At 39.3% G+C, this 18,640-nt stretch overlaps 1 protein-coding gene across 1 annotated transcript in view; it reads right to left on the bottom strand.

Moving 5' to 3' along the window:
• DNAH11 (dynein axonemal heavy chain 11) overlaps positions 1 to 18,640 on the bottom strand; it is a 368,614-nt gene that overhangs the window by 328,676 nt on the left and 21,298 nt on the right. Inside the window, exons 7-9 of the mRNA XM_070787580.1 lie at positions 17,788 to 18,021; positions 15,807 to 15,974; positions 2,336 to 2,452 (exon numbers count right to left, since the gene is read on the bottom strand). Of these exons, the coding sequence (XP_070643681.1) occupies positions 2,336 to 2,452; positions 15,807 to 15,974; positions 17,788 to 18,021 (519 nt within the window). The remainder of the gene's footprint in view (positions 1 to 2,335; positions 2,453 to 15,806; positions 15,975 to 17,787; positions 18,022 to 18,640) is intronic.

Genomic DNA, 18,640 nt, shown 5'->3' with positions numbered 1-18,640 from the left:
TCAGAATATGTCATTTTTCACAGAGAGAAATATGTATGCATATCTAGTCAAAGAAAAGGTCTGGCAGTATTAAAAACCACAGTAACTTCTGAGAGATGGCATGACGGGTGGTATTATTTTATAACAACAGGCTACATATTTCAGCTGGCGGCATCTCAGTTTCATCCAAGGGCTCATAACAGAGAACTCTGGGCCCTGTGACTTCCCTGTGTTAAAACGGTTGACGGCGTTAGAAGACACTAGCAGCTTAACCACCATCTGACCAATTTATTTGAATTTTAAGATCAAAATCAAGCAATTATCTCTGACAAAGTCTGGGTCTGTTATTTTGTTTTGCACTGCAATCTTCAATGAATTGTGTCCACAATTCTCTAGCTGTTTCCACTGACACGGAGTCCTCATTCCACTTTGGGGATGTCATCTAAGTTTACACTTTACAGATTCTCTTCTTTGACAAGCAAGTTCGACTATTCATACACTATACTGTATTTCATCAGTTCTATGATAAACATTCGGAGAAGGCAATGGCACCCCACTCCAGTACTCTTGCCTGGAAAATCCCATGGACCGAGGAGCCTGGTAGGCTGCAGTCCACGGGGTCGCTAGGAGTCGTACACGACTGAGCGACTTCACTTTCACTTTTCACTTTCATGCACTGGAGAAGGAAATGGCAACCCACTCCAGTGTTCTTGCCTGAAGAATCTCAGGGACAGCGGAGCCTGGTGGGCTGCCGTCTATGGGGTTGCACAGAGTCGGACACGACTGAAGCGACTTAGCAGCAGGAGCAGCATGATAAACATTCTTTCATGTTTTAACACCTTTGAAACTAGATTATGTTATATAATCAACAGCATCCTAATCTTTTGGCAGTATTTTCCTTTGTTGATAAACAATGGCATGTCTGGTAATTGGTGTCTTATGCTTAAAGAAAAACCTGCCTCTTGAGAAATCTGTATGGCAGGTCAGGAAGCAACAGTTAGAACTGGACATGGAACAACAGACTGGTTCCAAATAGGAAAAGGAATACATCAAGGCTGTATATTGTCACCTTGTTTATTTAACTTATATGCAGAGTACATCATGAGAAACGCTGGGCTGGAAGAAACGCAAGCTGGAATCAAGATTGCCAGGAGAAATATCAATAACCTCAGATATGCAGATGATACCACCCTTATGGCAGAAAGTGAAGAGGAACTAAAAAGCCTCTTGATGAAAGCGAAAGAGGAGAGTGAAAAAGTTGGCTTAAAGCTCAACATTCAGAAAACGAAGATCATGGCATCTGGTCCCATCACTTCATGGCAAATAGATGGGGAAACAGTGGAAACAGTGTCAGACTTTATTTTGGGGGGCTCCAAAATCACTGCAGATGGTGACTGCAGCCATGAAATTAAAAGATGCTTACTCCTTGGAAGGAAAGTCATGACCAACCTGGATAGCATATTCAAAAGCAGAGACATTACTTTGCAAACAAAGATCCGTCTAGTCAAGGCTATGGTTTTTCCTGTAGTCATGTATGGCTGTGAGAGTTGGACTGTGAAGAAGGCTCAGCGCTGAAGAATTGATGCTTTTGAACTGTGGTGTTGGAGAAGACTCTTGAGAGTCCCTTGGACTGCAAGAAAATCCAACCAGTCCATTCTGAAGGATTTCTTTGGAAGGAATGATGCTGAACCTGAAACTCCAGTACTTTGGCCACCTCATGTGAAGAGTTGACTCATTGGAAAAGAGTCTGATGCTGGGAGAGATTAGGGTCAGGGGAGAAAGGGACGACAGAGGATGAGATGGCTGGATGGCATCACTGACTCAATGGACGTGAGTCTCAGTGAACTCCGGGAGTTGGTGATGGACAGGGAGGCCTGGCGTGCTGCGGTTCATGGGGTCGCAAAGAGTTGGACACGACTGAGAGACTGAACAGAATTGAAACTGTTATTTATTTCAGTCAGATCAATAAAGTGGGCAGGTGAACCCAACCTATATAAACAATGGTAAAGAAAAGAAATTTTTGAATTAACTGGTATTTTTCACTTTTCACTGTGGCTTAATTCTGAATCAGTACTTCACAGGTCTTCCCAAACTTGCTCTAAAGGTAATGAAAGAACAATGAATTGAAGCAAAGATCAACAGTCAGATGTCCTAAAACTGACCTTGTCCAAGGTCAATGTCATTATTCATTAGTGTGATATTCAAAGTTTATAATTCAGTGAGCTGAATATGAAAAGAATGTGACTAGTTAATAGTTCACCTGAATCAGAAAAGAATGTATTCCCTCTTTTCATCTAATAGTTTTACATTATTCATTGCTAAAACTTTTTTTTTTAATAACTTCTTTAGAACTAACCTTAAACGCAGCTTCTAGACCATTGCAGTTGAAGAAAGCTTCACAAAGAACTGTCCCAAGCCTTCTGTCAAAATCCAGAGTTTTGGACTTAAATACAACATAATCACTTTCAAACTCCTATAAAATTCAAAATAAAATATTAGTTCTCAGGAAAGAATCCAACAATGAAAATATCAATCACAAAAGCGTGACACCTCTCTCTTTTTCTCTCTGAATGATTTTTCATAGTAGGATTCTAGGAAAGAAACAGCTGTATCTGACTAAGTGCTCAGTGACAGCCTTATTTATAGAGCAGTGAACATCTAGCACCATCAGCTCACGTTTCCACAATGCCTTCCACTGGCTCAGACCCCAACATCAGAACTTTGGCCTACTGATCCACCCTTCTCCACGCTATTTTGATTATAAATTTAAAAAGCAAAGCTTTACAGAAAAGAAAAAGGAAAAAAAATAATCTTGCCTCATTATAAATTTAGTACATCTAGAGTTTAAAAATTAAGTTTTTATTTTGTTTTTTTATGGAGCAGAAAACCTGCCAGGAAACAGTATTTCTTCAAGTGAGAACTAAAATCCACAGGTCTGTCTGTAAGAAAACATCACTGGAGATACAGACATAACGTAACACTCTTTCCATTTCCCCAGTTTCTTACTAACATGCGGTTAACAACCCCCAGTTTCCTCTTAATACATAAACACCCACTCTCATAATTACAAAGAGTGAAACAAAGACAAAATAACCATCATCTGCATAGCATTCCAACTCAGTCTTCAGTGAGGCCCCAGAAATTCACAACCACTTTGGGCTTCCCAGTCAAGCCACCCCAGGAGTGTGCACCACACACTTAATGGGTCCCTTTGTTACCTCCATAGCCTGAGCCTTTTCTATTAATAATACTAACAGGAATAATAACAATAACGACGGCTAACATTTATTCAGTTCTATTTTAAATGTTTTACATTATTAGCTCAATTCTAACAATATATAATGTAGGTAATATTTTTCCCATTTTATGGGCAACAAAATAAACTCTGAGAAGTTTATGTCCACAGTCATACCACTAGTTGACAGCAGGGCCAGAATTTAAAACCAGGTAACCTGGCTTCATTGGAAAAGACTCTGATGCTGGGAGGGATTGGGAGCAAGAGGAGAAGGGGACGACAGAGGATGAGATGGCTGGATGGCATCACTGACTCGATGGACGTCTCAGTGAACTCCGGGAGTTGGTGATGGACAGGGAGGCCTGGCGTGCTGCGATTCATGGGGTCGCAAAGAGCTGGACACGACTGAGCGACTGATCTGATCTGATCTGAACCTGGCTCCAGAGCCCACACTCCAACCATGATTTTGGATGTTTCTATGAAGGAATGCACCTTATGCTAAATTTAATACACACTAGAAAATAGTGTAACAGCACAGTTCTAGAGCACTGTGCATCATACACAGCAATGTCTTATTTAGCATCAAGAGGAAGTCTCTACTTTTGAATGAAGGACAAACAGTCTCTTCATTCAAGGATCACTGACCTTTAAAAGTAGACACAAATGCCCAACAAGTTGTAACAAGCCTACCTTGCCCCTCATCTCAGTGTGGCAACAAGGAACATACAACTTAAGATCCTCAAACATTATTTGAACAATTAACAAATAATCAACATCTCAGTTCAGTTCAGTTGCTCAGTTGTGTCTGACTCTTTGCAACCCCAGGGACTGCAGCAGGCCAGGATTCCCTGTCCATCACCAACTCCCAGAGCTTGCTCAAACTCACGTCCATCAAGTCAGTGATGCCATCCAGCCATTAGGGAAGGAACAAATACTTATTTCCCATAACAGATCTCTCTCCTAACCTCTCCTGTCAGCTCAGCCTGAATTCAGAATTGCTGAGGGGACATCTCCCTCAGGAAATCCCCCAGATAACTCAAATTTATTATATACAAAGGCTTCCCTGGTGGCTCAGATGGCAAAGAATCTGTCTGCAATGAAGGAGACCAGGATTCGACCCCTGGATTGGACAGATCCCCTGGAGTAGGAAATGGCAACCCACTCCAACATTCTTGCCTAGAAAATACTAGAGGAGCCTGGTGGGCTATAGTCCATGGGGTTGCCAAATGGGAACTCATCCTCTCTATAAAGACACTCCTCATTCTATAAACCCTAACAAAAACTCTGGCAATCTCTTTGACTTCTTCCTCTCTTGCTCAAAGTGTTATCTGTCTTTTCTCCTATGTATTCTCCATCGTCCAGGCATCACCCTCATCTCAATCACCATTACCACTTGGCTAGACTTCTGTTTATCATATTTAAACAGCTCTCTTTACCTTTAATCTCACCTCTCCCATCATTCTCTAAACTGCAATCTAAACAAGCTTTCTAAAATAGAAATCATATGTCACTCTCGTACTAGTAATTCTCCATGTCTCAGTACGGAATCCTTAACTTTTAGGGTGAAGTCTCACAGTCCTGGCCTCATCTACAAGGTCCTTTGTGATGTGAACCCTGCTTACTCCTCCTGACTATTCCAGCGTCTCTCCCTCTTCACACTCTCGGATCTAGCCAGGCCTGCCTTGTCACACTGGTGCTCTGTGTATAACACAATTTTCTCTAATCACTTTCTTTTCACCTACTCCTCACCTGCTTCATTTCTATTTATTTTTCCAGTTCTACTTCTCTTTCAGGCATTGTCTCAGTTTCCCTTTCACCTCCCCTGGAAAGGGGCCCTTCACAAATACTCCCATGGCACACAGCACTTTTCATACCCTGGCACTGAGCACTCTGTGTAACTGACTACCTGGATTCTCCCACTGGGTTTTAATCTATGAGTAATGTACCCAGGTTTCTTCTCACAGGGACAGTACCAATATTTAACATTCCCAGCGCATAGCTGTTTCTCAATCTTATTAGAGAATAAACAATATACTGGTGCTACTCAAAACCATTTTTTCTATATTCTAAAAACTCCTAAATTGCCCTTATTAGTAACATGAGAAATTCTGACGTTTTAGGTAGAGAAATATCATGGTCTAATTTAGCTCTTAATAGGCAATCAAGTTGCTGTGTGAAGAACAGATGTGATGGAGCCAATACAGGGCCTGAAGGAGAAGTTTAGGAGCAAAGGCAATAACCTGGCTCAGAGATGAGATCTGTATATATTTTCAGGGTGATATATTCTCAGGGTTTATATGACAGAACCTGATGCTTACTTATCATGAGAAAAGAGTAAGATCATGGATGGCTCCTATATTTTCCACTAAGCAGTATACTATATGGAGTATTTTTGAGTTGAAGAATACAAGGAAGAATAGGCTTGGGGAGAGGTAAAGCATGCTGGTGATGTCTATTAAATATACAAGTGGAGATGTTGAGTAGGCAGCCAAATATACGCTTTGTGTTTGGGATATAAGGAGGTCCTTTCCATTATGTATAATGTCCTTGAGGCTTTTGGTAGTTATTCTTTATCAATTTGAGGAAGGTCCCGCTATTCCTATTTCTGAGAATTTTTTTCCCCATCATGAATGGATGTTGAATATGGTCAAAAACCTAATGCATCAAAGTTTTTAAATTGCTAAACTATTACAAAGGGGGCAAGAACATACCATGGAGAAAAGACAGTCTTTTTAACATGTGGTGCTGGGAAAACTGGACAGCTACATGTAAAAGAATGCAATCAGAACACTCCCTAACACCACACAGAAGAATAAACTCAAAATGGATTAAAGACCTAAATGTAAAGCCAGAAACTATAAAATTCCTAGTGGAAAATATAGGGAGAACATTCTCTGACATAAATCTATATCTCTATCTTGTTGGATCTACCTCGGAGAATCATGAAAATAAAAACAAAAATAAATACATGGGACCTAATTAAACTTAAAAACTTCTGCACAGCAGAGGAAACCATAAACAAAATGAAAAGACAACCCAAAGAATAGGAGAAAATATTTGCAAGTGACCAACAAGGTATTAATCTCCCAAATATACAAATAGTTCATGTAGCTCAATATCAAGAACACCCCCAAACAATCCAATAAAAAATGGGCAGAAGATCTAAACAGACATTTCTTCAAAGAAGGCAGACAGATGGTCAAAAAGCACATGAAAAGATGCTCAATATCACTAATTATCAGAGAACTGCAAATCAAAACTGCAATGAGGTATCACCTCACACCTGTCAGAATGTCCATCATCAAAAAATCTACAATAAATGTTGGAAAGGGTGTGAAGAAAAGGGCACCCTCTTATACTGTAGGTATATAAATTTGTACAACCATTATGGAGAACTGTATGGAGAATCCTTAAAAAACTAAAACTAAAACCACAGTATGATCCAGCACTCCCACTCCTGGGTGTATACTTGGAGAAAATCATAATTTGAAAAGATACATGCACACCTATACATGCAGCACTATAATAGACAAGACATGCTGCTGCTGCTGCTGCTAAGTTGCTTCAGTCGTGTCCAACTCTGTGCGACCTCACAGACGGCAGCCCACCAGGCTCCCCCGTCCCTGGGATTCTCCTAAATGTCCATTGACAGAGGAATGGATAAGAGAGATGTGGTACATATACATACAATGGAATATCACTCAGCCATAAACAATGAAGTAACGCCATTTACAGCAACATGGATGGACCTGGATATCACCATACTAAGTGAAGTCAGACGGAGAAACACAGAAGTCATATTCTATCACTTGTAAGTGGAATCTAATTTTAGAAATGATACAAATGGGGAATTCCCTAGCAGTCCAGTGGTTAGGACTCCATGTTTCCACTGCAGGAGACACAAGTTTGATCCCTGGTCAGGGAACTAAGCGGAGAAGGCAATGGCACCCCACTCCAGTACTCTTGCCTGGAAAATCCCATGGGCGGAGGAGCCTGGTGGGCTGCAGTCCATGGGGTCTCGAAGAGTCGGACACAACTGAGTGACTTCACTTTCACTTTTCACTTTCATGCATTGGAGAAGGAAATGGCAACCCACTCCAGTGTTCTTGCCTAGAGAATCCCAGGGACGGGGGAGCCTGGTGGGCTGCCGTCTATGGGGTCGCACAGAGTCGGACACGACTGAAGTGACTTAGCAACTTAGCATCTTAGGGAACCAAGATCCGGCATACTGTGTATGTGCTTAGTCGCTCAGTGGTGTTCAACTCTTTGCAACCCCATGGACTGTAGCCCACCAGGCTCCTCTGTCCTTGGGGATTCTCCAAGCAAGAATACCGGAGTGGATTGCCATGCCTTCCTTCAAGGGATCTTCCCACCCAGGGGGATCGAACCCAAATCTCCCGCATTGCAGGCAGATTCTTTACTGACTGAGCCACCAAGGAAGCCCAAGAACACTGGAGTAGGTGGCCTATCTCTCCTCCAGGGGATCTTCCCAACCCAGGAATTGAACCGGGGTCTCCTGCATTGCAGGTGGATTCTTTACCAGCTGATCTACCAGGAAAGCCCGCATGTGCAGCACAGCCAAAAAAAAGAGATACAAATGAACTTATTTACAACTCAAAAACAGACTCAGAGATCTCAAAATCAAACTTGTGGTTACCAAAGGGGAAACATGACAGGAAGTGATAAATTAAGAGACTAGGATTGACATATACACATGACTATATACAAAATAGATAATAGGGACCTACTGTATAGCAGAGGAAACTCTACTCAATATTCTGTAATAATCTAAATGGGAAAAGAATCTGAAATATATATACATATATATATACACACACTATATACACTTTATCACTAAAAAATACTGACCATCATCTGAGCCTTAATGAGTCATAGTAACAATGTCAAAGATCACAGATGACCATAACAAATATAGTAATAACAAAGAAGTTTGAGATATTGTGAAATTTTCTAAAATGTGACCAACACAAAGCAAGCAGGTGTTACTGCAAAAATGATACTGATCAGTACAGGGTTGCAACGAACCTTCAATCTGTAAAGAAACAAAAACAGATGAATGGATAAGAAAGCTGTGGTACATATACACAATGGAGTATTACTCAGACATTAAAAAGAATACATTTGAATCAGTTCTAATGAGATGGATGAAACTGGAACCTATTATACAGAGTGAAGTAAGCCAGAAAGAAAAACACCAATACAGTATACTAACGCATATATATGGAATTTAGAAAGATGGTAACAATAACCCTGTGTATGAGACAGCAAAAGAGACACCGATGTATAGATCAGTCTTATGGACTCTGTGGGAGAGGGAGAGGGTGGGGAGATTTGGGAGAATAGCATTGAAACATGTATAATATCATGTATGAAACGAGTCGCCAGTCCAGGTTCGATGCACGGTACTGGATGCTTGGGGCTGGTGCACTGGGACGACCCAGAGGGAGGGTAGGGGAGGGAGGTGGGAGGAGGGTTCACGATGGGGAACGAGGGTACACCTGTGGCGGATTCATTTCAATATTTGGCAAAACTAATACAATATTGTAAAGTTTAAAAATAAAATAAAACTAAAAAAAAAGAAAAAGAAAAAGAAAAACAAAAACCCCACAGGATCTGGCAAGCGCAAACGGAAAAATGAGGGGTGCCTGTAATTCTTCAATATTTGGTAGAATTCTCCAGTGAAACACCCCAGGCATCAATATTTTCTTTGGGGGAAGTTTTTAAATACAAATCCAATTTTTCTCACCCTCACAAGAAAAAAAAAATTTTTTAAGTATCTGTGATGACAGATGTTAAGTAAACTTACTGTGATAATCATTTCACAACATATACACGTAACAAATTATGTTGTACACCTAAAACTAATATAATGTAACATGTCGATTATATCTCAATTTTCAATATTTCATATTGGGTGAGTTGTGGTAATTTGAATTTTTTGAGGAATTGTTTTATTTAATCAAAGTTATCAAATTTATGTATAGAGGTTATTCTTTTGTTTGTTTTTTGGTATTACCCATTATTCTTTTGATATCTGCAGAACATGTAATGGTAGCTGTTTTTCACTCCTGACATTGGTAATTTTTTTTTCTTTGTAGTCTTTCTAGAGTTTTGTCTTTTCAAAGAACTAACTCTTAGCTTCACTGACTTTATTATTCGTTTTCAACATCATTGATTTCTGCTCTTCCCTTCTGATTTTTCCCTTCTTTCTGATTTGTGTCTATTTGCTCTCATTTTTTTCTAGGTTCTTAGGGTAGAAACATTACTGATTTGATATTTTCCTCTTTTTTAATGTATGCAGTTAGTGCTATAAATTTCCCTCATAACTGCTTTAAGCTGTTCCTACAAATTCTGAAATACTGTATTTTCATTTCATTCATTTTCATTCAGTCCTCTGTTTTATTTCCCTTGAGACTACTACTTCGATTCACAGAATACTTAGAAATGTGATCTTTGGCTTTTAAGTGTTTAGAGCTTTCCCTGTCATGTTTCTATTACTGATTTCTAGTTTGATTCCATTGTCATCTAAGAACATACTCTGTATGAGTTCATTCCTCCCACAAGCAGTGAGTCAAACAAGAAATCACCTGGGAAATTAAGAACACCTTGACATAAATGGGGGAAAAAAAAAAAAAGGCCCAACAAAGTCAAACTTAAGGAATACATCAGAAACAGTATTAAGGGAAAAATTATCACTATAAACATATACATTAAAAAAGGGGGATCTTAACTGAATAACCTAACTTTACACGTTACTAATACCAAAGCTAGCAGAGGAAAGGGAAAAATATCAAGATCAAAGTGGAGATAAATGAAGTCAATAACAGAAAAACAGAAAAAGCAACAAAACCAAAAATTTCATTCTTTGGGAAAAAATGAAATTGACATTTAGACAGACTGACTAAAGAAAAAAGAGGGAAACAAAATTACTAAAATGAAACCTGAGTAATTACTACCAATTTTACAGAAGTAAAAAGAATCATAAAAATGTTTTATGAACAATTGTATAACAAATTTGGAGAAGGCAATGGCACCCCACTCCAGTACTCTTGCCTGGAAAATGCCATGGACGGAGGAGCCTGGTAGGCTGTAGTCCATGGGGTCTCGAAGAGTCAGACACGACTGAGCGACTTCACTTTCATTTTTCACTTTCATGCATTGGAGAAGGAAATGGCAACCCACTCCAGTGTTCTGGCCTGGAGAAGCCCAGGGATGGGGGAGCCTGGTGGGCCGCCGTCTGTGGGGTCGCACAGAGTCGGACACGACTGAAGCGACTTAGCAGCAGCAGCAGTATAACAAATTATATAACAGATGAAATGGACAAATAAAGAAATATACAACCTACCATGACTGAATAATGAAGTAACAGAAAAACTAAATAGGCCTATAACTAGTACAGAGACTAGTCATCAAAAAACTTCCAAAAATAACAAAAAATGCCTAGGACCAGATAGCTTTCTGGTAACCACCACCAAACACTTAAAGAAGTATTGACACCAATCCTCCTCAAAAATCCTCTTCGGAAAAAGTGAAGAGGGAACACTTCCTAACTCATCTTATAAAGCATATACTGCCCTGATACCAAAGCCAAATAAAGACATGACACGAATATTACAGACAGGGATCCCTTATAGATACTGATATAAACACTCTCAACAAAAGCTAGCAAATAGTATCCAGCAACATGTCAAAAGAACCACACACCATGACCCAGTGGATTTATCTGCAGAATGCAAAGATGGCAAATGAAATCAATAACAGACCATATTAACGGAATGAAGGAAAAAGACCCCGTGATCATCTCAATTGATGCAGAAAAAAATGACAAAATTCAGCACCCTTTAATGATAAAAACGCTCAAACTAGAAATGCTACAGGTCATCAACATGATCAAGGCCATCTATGAAGATCCCTCAGTTCATACCACACTCGATGGTGAAAGGCAAAGCAGTCCCGATAGGATGACAAGCGTGACAAGGATGTTTCACTCCCACCACTTCTATTCAACAAAGCATGGGAAGCACTAGCTAGAGCAATTAGGTGAGAAAAAGAAATAAGAAGTAATCAAACTGGAAAGAGATAGGTAAAATTGTCTCTGTTAATAGATGACATGATTTGACATACAGAAAACTCTGAAGATTCTGCACCAAAGATAAAAAACGCAGCAAAGATGCAGGGTGCAAAATCAGCATGCAAAAATCAGTTGTACTTCTATACATTAGTTATGAACAACAAAGCTGGTCATATAGTTTTGTTCATATACCTTACAAGATATACAAAAAATAACTCAGTATTTACCAAATACCTAAATATAAGAGCTAAAAGTATAAACCTCTGAGGAGAAAATATTGGACAAAATCTTTAGAACATAGGATTTGGTAATCACTTCTTAGATATGACACCGAAAGCACAGACAACAAAAGAAAATATTTGACTTGATCAAAATTAAAAACTTTTGTGCATGAAAGGACAGTTTCATGGGTATTAGTATCCAATAACCCATGGAATGGAAGAAAGCATTTTCAAATCATACACGGGATAAGGGATTAATGTCCAGTATTCTTTGAATTATTTTTTTTTTTGGTTCTAAAATTCCAATTTTTTTTATATCTTCTATTTCTTTGGTGAAAATTTCTATTTCTTCACTGAGGTTATTTTTTATTTGTTTCATTACGTTGATAATTGCTTACTGAAGCATTTTTAGTATGGCTCTATAAAACCCTGTCAGATAATTCTAACATGTCTTAGCTTGATGCTGCCATCTATTAGTTGTCTCTTTTTGCTCAGTTGAGATCTTCCTGGTTCTTAGTATAATAAGAAATTTGTCATTGTGAGGAGCTCCTATTATGGCTGAGTGTACCAGCAGGCAAGACATGAAAATCCCGTAGATGACTAAGGACAAATTTATGTAACTAAAATTTTTAAATACTATATACTGTAATAGCAAAAGAATAAAGAGTTAAGAAGACTAGAACAGATCTGAGAACTAATTGTAGAAACTGGAACACAAACTAGTATAGATTAATAACTACTTTCAAAGTGAATTTTAGATCCTAGAGTAATGACGGGCTAGGTATCTGGATCAACCTTCCTACTACAAACTAGTAGCTAAAGGAACATAGCCACAGCATCTTGGGTCCCTGCACCTCAGGGTACAGGTCTGCAGCCTGAGTTCCCCCATTGCCCCAGATGAACTTACTGACTTCTTTTCTATGAGGATGCAAGGAGGGAGACAAACACTAACGAGCGAACATGGCACAGCAAAAACGTAGCAAAAACTCTCTCTAGGCTGAGAGTTCCGAGTTGGAACTTTTGCTTCACTCCCTGAGGACTGTGTAATCTCCGGTAGTTTACTTGCCTCTGTAAACTACCTGTGGTTACTCTCAGGGTTACAGTAAGAATTAAGCAGGAATGTGTATAAAGCTTTGGCACGATGTCTGGCATCCAACATTTGTTCAGTAAATATTAACAAACTCCGAATAACTGACTCTAGTGGAGCCAAGGGCTTACTTTCAAGAATATCCACCATCCTTGCGTAGCTATCTGGGGAATTTTATTTAATTAAGCCACACTTCAGAATGTTGGTTGAACCTAACCGTTGAACCTAAAGTCACCTGCCCATCAGTTAAACACAAACAGTTCAGAAAGCATTCCTCTTGTCAAGTTCAATTTAATACAGTATCACTGTGTATACTCCCTAACATCCAACTTGCTAAGAGACTACAACTTAATGATTTCCACCACTAAAAAGAAATGATAATTATGCAACATGATACGGGTGTTAATTATCACTACAATGGCTTTTAAAATACATAAATGCTTCAAATTAGCATGTTATATACCTTAAACGGGAGAAGGCAATGGCACCCCACTCCAGTACTCTTGCCTGGAAAATCCCATGGATGGAGGAGCCTGGTAGGCTGCAGTCCATGGGGTTGCTAAGAGTCAGACACGACTGAGCGACTTCACTTTCACTTTCCACTTTCATGCATTGGAGAAGGAAATGGCAACCACTCCAGTGTTCTCCCATGGACGGAGAAGCCTGGTAGGCTGCAGTCCATGGGGTCGCACAGAGTCGGACACGACTGAAGCGACTTGGCAGCATACCTTAAACATCTACAATATTCCATGTTTCAATTAATTAATTAAGAAAGCAAGTCTCTCCCCATAATTGCCTAGATCTCAAATAGTCCCACAGGAAGAAATCAAAGCAAATACCTAAAGTGACCTTTAAATTCAGTATTAACAATTCAGAAACTGAAGGACACATTAATGGACACACCTGAGGCCCCCCTCTTCTGTCAACAGACCACAGTGGCAGAACTTCTGATAAATAAAGGCTCAAAGCCTGTCTGATAGGCTTGAGATTAATGAAGAGAGAGAAATCAGTAACAGCATTTCTAAAAACAAACTAGCAGTCACTGTTTCTTTAATTTACTGGAACATATGTAAGCCATTTCTACACCAAAGGGCAGGAAGGCTGACATGACGCACAAGACTGCTACATCTGCACTGCTCGATGGGCATCAGGGAACACAGAGCGGTGTGCGCAGCGGGAGAGGAAGGGCATGGGCTGGGCACGTGTCAAGGAATACACCACTATGAATACGTGAGTTTGGAGGCAGTTTGTTGGCTACAGTATTGTCTCCTAAAAACTACCAACTGATTTCATCATCAAATTTCACTGACTTCCCTGGTGGCTCAAACAGTAGAGCGTCTGCATACAATGCAGGAGACCCAGGTTTGACCCTGGGTCGGGAAGATCTCCTGGAGAAGGAAATAGCAACCCATTCCAGTACTCTTGCCTGGAAAATTCCATGGACAGAGGAGCCTGGTGGGCTGCAGTCCATGGGGTCGGGCAAAGAGTCGGACACGACTGAGCGACTTCACTTCATCATCAAAACCAGAACACAATGAACTCAGCTGTTCAACAAATGAACAGCTTAGTCAAGCCAAAAAGAAATAAGCACTGCAATATTCTGAGGCAACACTGATAACCAAGACACATTAAACAAAAAGAAAGGTCATCTTTGATATAAGCACACCAATTAACTGAATTTATAGTTAATTCACATTTTGATTTCATGGAATAACCAAAGTCAAGATAATCAGACCGGAGGTTGAAAGAGAACTTCAAGGGAAGGCTATAGATGTCTCCAACCTTTGGAGATCAGAGGTAAGCCTTGTTCTTTTCAATTACAAAATAAATGGGGCTTCAAAATACTAAATACAAATACCAGACATATATATCTGAAATATATATATATATATAATATGTATTTGTATATATATTAATGGCATGCTGAAAACCTACCAGGATTTGTAATCGTGAATAAATCAAGACCCTCCTGCAACTCGAAGGCACCTGAGGGTCTGCACAATGTGGGTCTCACACTCCACTGTTCAGTTGCTCAGAAGAGCTAAACCAAGTCCCCCCAAAAGTCCCATTCTGTCCATATTCCCTGAGTGCCTGCCACGTGCCAGGCATCTTACCAGGCTCTGGGGAAGAGCTCAGGCTATTCATCACCACAGATCTGGATTTCTCTTACTTTTCCACAAATTAGCAGGACACACAATGGCTATATCATTCTTATTATTAACTCCACTTCCCAAAAGCTGTCAACAGTTCAGAGGGATTCACTTGCAGACCATGTCCTTACAAAGCTAACACACTGTACTTGTATATTTCAAAGAGTCAATTATTTGACCAAATATAAACATAATAGTGAATAAATTCACATTCCACAAAAAACAATGAGGATGAGAGCTAATTATTATTTTTTGTTTTTGATACCTGGGCTTCACTATCATGGCAAAACACTAAAATGAAGCTATTTTTATCCCAGAGCTGCAGGGGCATTCACAGGAAACTCCCGGCCCCTAACCTGGGGCAGTAACAGAAAACAGAAGCAGTTTAAACCTGAAAAGCTTCCCTCTTTTCCCTGAGATTAGTAATATGAAATTAACAATTATATCCTAAGAACAACAAAAAGGAGACTATATAATGAAACAGTGTAAACTCCCGGCCCCAAACCTGGGGCAGTAACAGAAAACAGAAGCAGTGTAAACCTGAAAAGCTTCCCTCTTTTCCCTGAGATTAGTAATATGAAATTAACAATTATCTCCTAAGAACAACAAAAAGGAGACTATATAATGTTAATAATATATGCAACAAATGAGGTGAAACTAAATATTCAAGTAGATGAAAAATACACTTAATGGTTCAAGAAAAGACGAAAATAAAACATGCAAGTTACACAGACCCCAGATAATCAGATCAAGATGAGTTAATATGGTAAGTTTTCAATACACACCAACAAGAAACAAGTCCAGATGGAGGTCCACTGTTACCTTATCAGAAATAGTTTAAAATATTCCCAACTGAAAATGCAAAGGCCTAAGTCTAGTCCCTGCTCTATCATGAAATAGATGAGAGAATCCAGGCAAGCCATTTCACCTCTTTCATCCGAGAGAGGCTGGACTGGAGAGAACCTATTATCACTGTGACCTACTGTCCTTCCCAGCTTTAAAGTAAGATCTATGAAATGAAAACACAAAGCTACAACATTACCATGTTATTGTAATCAGATGGGTCATACGTGCGCTGTTTAAAAGTCTTCCAGTGTTTCATAAATTCTTCACTCATCTCATAGATCTGTCCATTTAAAATTGCTCCCTTGGTACCGCCAAATTCAAGTCTTTCCAGCTTTTCAAATTCCAATATGGTGACAAATATATCCTTTGAAAAAACACAGTAAAGATCTTTCCACCCTCTTGAGTAGGAAAAGAACATTTTAAAGATTTAAAGAAAGAAATTTTCCAGCATTCAAAATTGGTGAGTCAATAGACATTTACATGACGGAAAATGTTATTATGACTTAAATCAACTGCCTACTTTTAAAATTATACTCCCATTTTCACATGGACTGAAAATTATTGAGCAGTATAGGTGACATCTAACTTAACCACAGCTAAACATTTAACTCTCTCATTCCACATCCTTCTGATCCTAAGTCAGATGCCCAGGCATGATCCACCAACGCTATGGTGAATGGGCTGTTCAGAAATCGTGATGCAAGTCGCCCAGTGGTATGCATTTGGCACTCAGACTTTAAGAGTCATTCAGAAGGACTTCTCTGGTGGTTCGGGGGTTAAGACTCTGCACCCAGTGCAGGGGGCATGGGTTCAATCCCTGGTCAGGGAACTAAGATCACACACACTGCATGGTACAGCCAAAAATTAAAAGGCATTTGGGCTGCTTAAATGATGAGAATTTTCAAAACATAAAACTCTGATTTTGAATGAAATTTGACAAATCTAACAACAAAAAAGCCCAAACTTGCTAGAAAGAGTTTCATAAAGAAAATAAGGCAGTTCAAAACCTGAAAAGAAAAAAAAAAAAAATCGCAGCCAGCTGGCTCCATAGAAACTGGTGTTTAAATGTGTTTACATGTATGCATTCATTCATGGCTTCCAGGTGGTGCTAAAGAAGCCTCCTGCCAATGCAGAAGACTAAGTCACCCTGGTTCGATCCCTGGGTCCAGAAGATCCTCTGGAGAATGGCATGGCAACCTACTCCAACATTCTTGCCTGGAGAATCCATGGACAGAGCAGCCTATGGACCCTACAGTCCATAGGGTCAAAAAGAGTAGGACACAACCGAAGTGACTTGGCACACAGCAATTCATTCAATGTTTGACTTTTTGGCATTTAAAACATTTATACAGAGCACATGTTTTCACATTCTTTTCACCTATTTTCATGGATAGCTTTAATATTTTAATAGTACAGCATATATATTTATATACTAAAAGTTACCATAATATTTAGATGATCAAATAGGTTTTCAGGTATGGAATCCCAATAAAAACATCAAACACGTAAAAGGGAAAAAGGGATTATTTTATAGCTTCCCAATTTACAACTGTCTTCTAGGAATTTAGTATGTTGTAGGGCAAGGGTCAATTCAATTCAGATCAGTCGCTCAGTTGTGTCCAACTCTGTGACCGATGGACTGCAGCATGCCAGGCTTCCCTGTCCATCACCAACTCACAGAGTTTGCTCAAACTCATATCCATTGAGTCAGTTATGCCATCCAACCATCTCATTCCCTGTCATCCCCTTCTCTTCCTGCTTTGAAACTTTCCCAGCATCAGGGGCTTTTCCAGTGAGTCAATTCTTTGCATCAGGTGGCCAAAGTATTGGAGTTTCATCTTCAGCATCAGTCCTTCCAATGAATATTGACTTATTTCCTTTAGGATTGACTGGTTTGATCACAAGTATCACAAAGGTCACTGATACATAAAGATTAATGAAGTTTTGAAAAAAGAAACCAAAGCTTTGGATGTAAACAAAGCTCTGTAACTAAAACTTTCACTGTATCTTGACAGTACTGGCCTTGTAAGCTCCTCATGAAAATCACCAAGGAAGCAAACTTCTCACCTCCTACTCAAATATAATAAATAATGTTCCCTGAAGCAGATTAAAAGATATAGGGCTTTTGAATTAACTAACCTATAATATAAATCAATTAGAAGCCAATAAGTAATTACCTCTATTTTCATGAAACGATCAAGAAATTTGTCAAATCTATGAAACACCAGATTAGACTGGAAATCCCATGGTTTCAGTTCCTTATTTCCCACAAAATAGCTTGCCAATCCTCTTCTATAGTTGAAGAAACAATTTTTGAAAGTCTTTAAGATGTTAATGGTCACTTGAACCTTTTCCAGACAGTCTTCAATTTCCCCTTTCAAGAGATCTTCAGGTGAAAGGTAAGCTATTGCCTAGAAATCAAAGAAAGAATGATAAGAAAATATGTTTAATAGTTTGCCTGAAAATATTCATTTCAATGAAATGTTTTATTTTTCAGTGAGCGAAGTGAAATCGCTCAGTCATGTCCGACTCTTTGCGATCCCATGGACTGTAGCCTACCAGTCTCCTCAGTCTATGTAATTTTCCAGGCAAGAATACTAGAGTGGGTTGCCATTTCCTTCTCCAGGGGATCTTCCCAACCCAAGGATCAAACCTGGGTCTACCACATTGCAGGCAGACACTTTACCGTCTGAGCCACCAGGGATTTTCAAATAACAATGTCTAGAATTGGGCCAGCGATGCTGTGAAACAGAAGACACAAATTCTAGAAATTCAGGTAACTAGGTTTTAATGACATACATGTATACATTAAAGAAATCTACAGAAGATGCTGTAATTACTGGAATCAAACATTCAACCATGACTGCATTTTTGCTAAGCTTCAAAGATAAAACAACTGTGTAATCAGAATTTGCATGGCTATTTGAGGCAGCAAATACTCTGCACATTTTTTTTTTTCATATAAAGAAATGTAGAAGCCAGGAGGGGAAACCTATGAGATCATGTATTTTAAAAATATGGTCATGTTAC

This window comes from Bos indicus, chromosome 4 (assembly GCF_029378745.1).
Source record: "Bos indicus isolate NIAB-ARS_2022 breed Sahiwal x Tharparkar chromosome 4, NIAB-ARS_B.indTharparkar_mat_pri_1.0, whole genome shotgun sequence".
Lineage (NCBI taxonomy): Eukaryota > Metazoa > Chordata > Mammalia > Artiodactyla > Bovidae > Bos > Bos indicus.
Note: the sequence above shows the minus strand (reverse complement) of the source record. Positions and strands in the feature narration are given on the sequence as shown.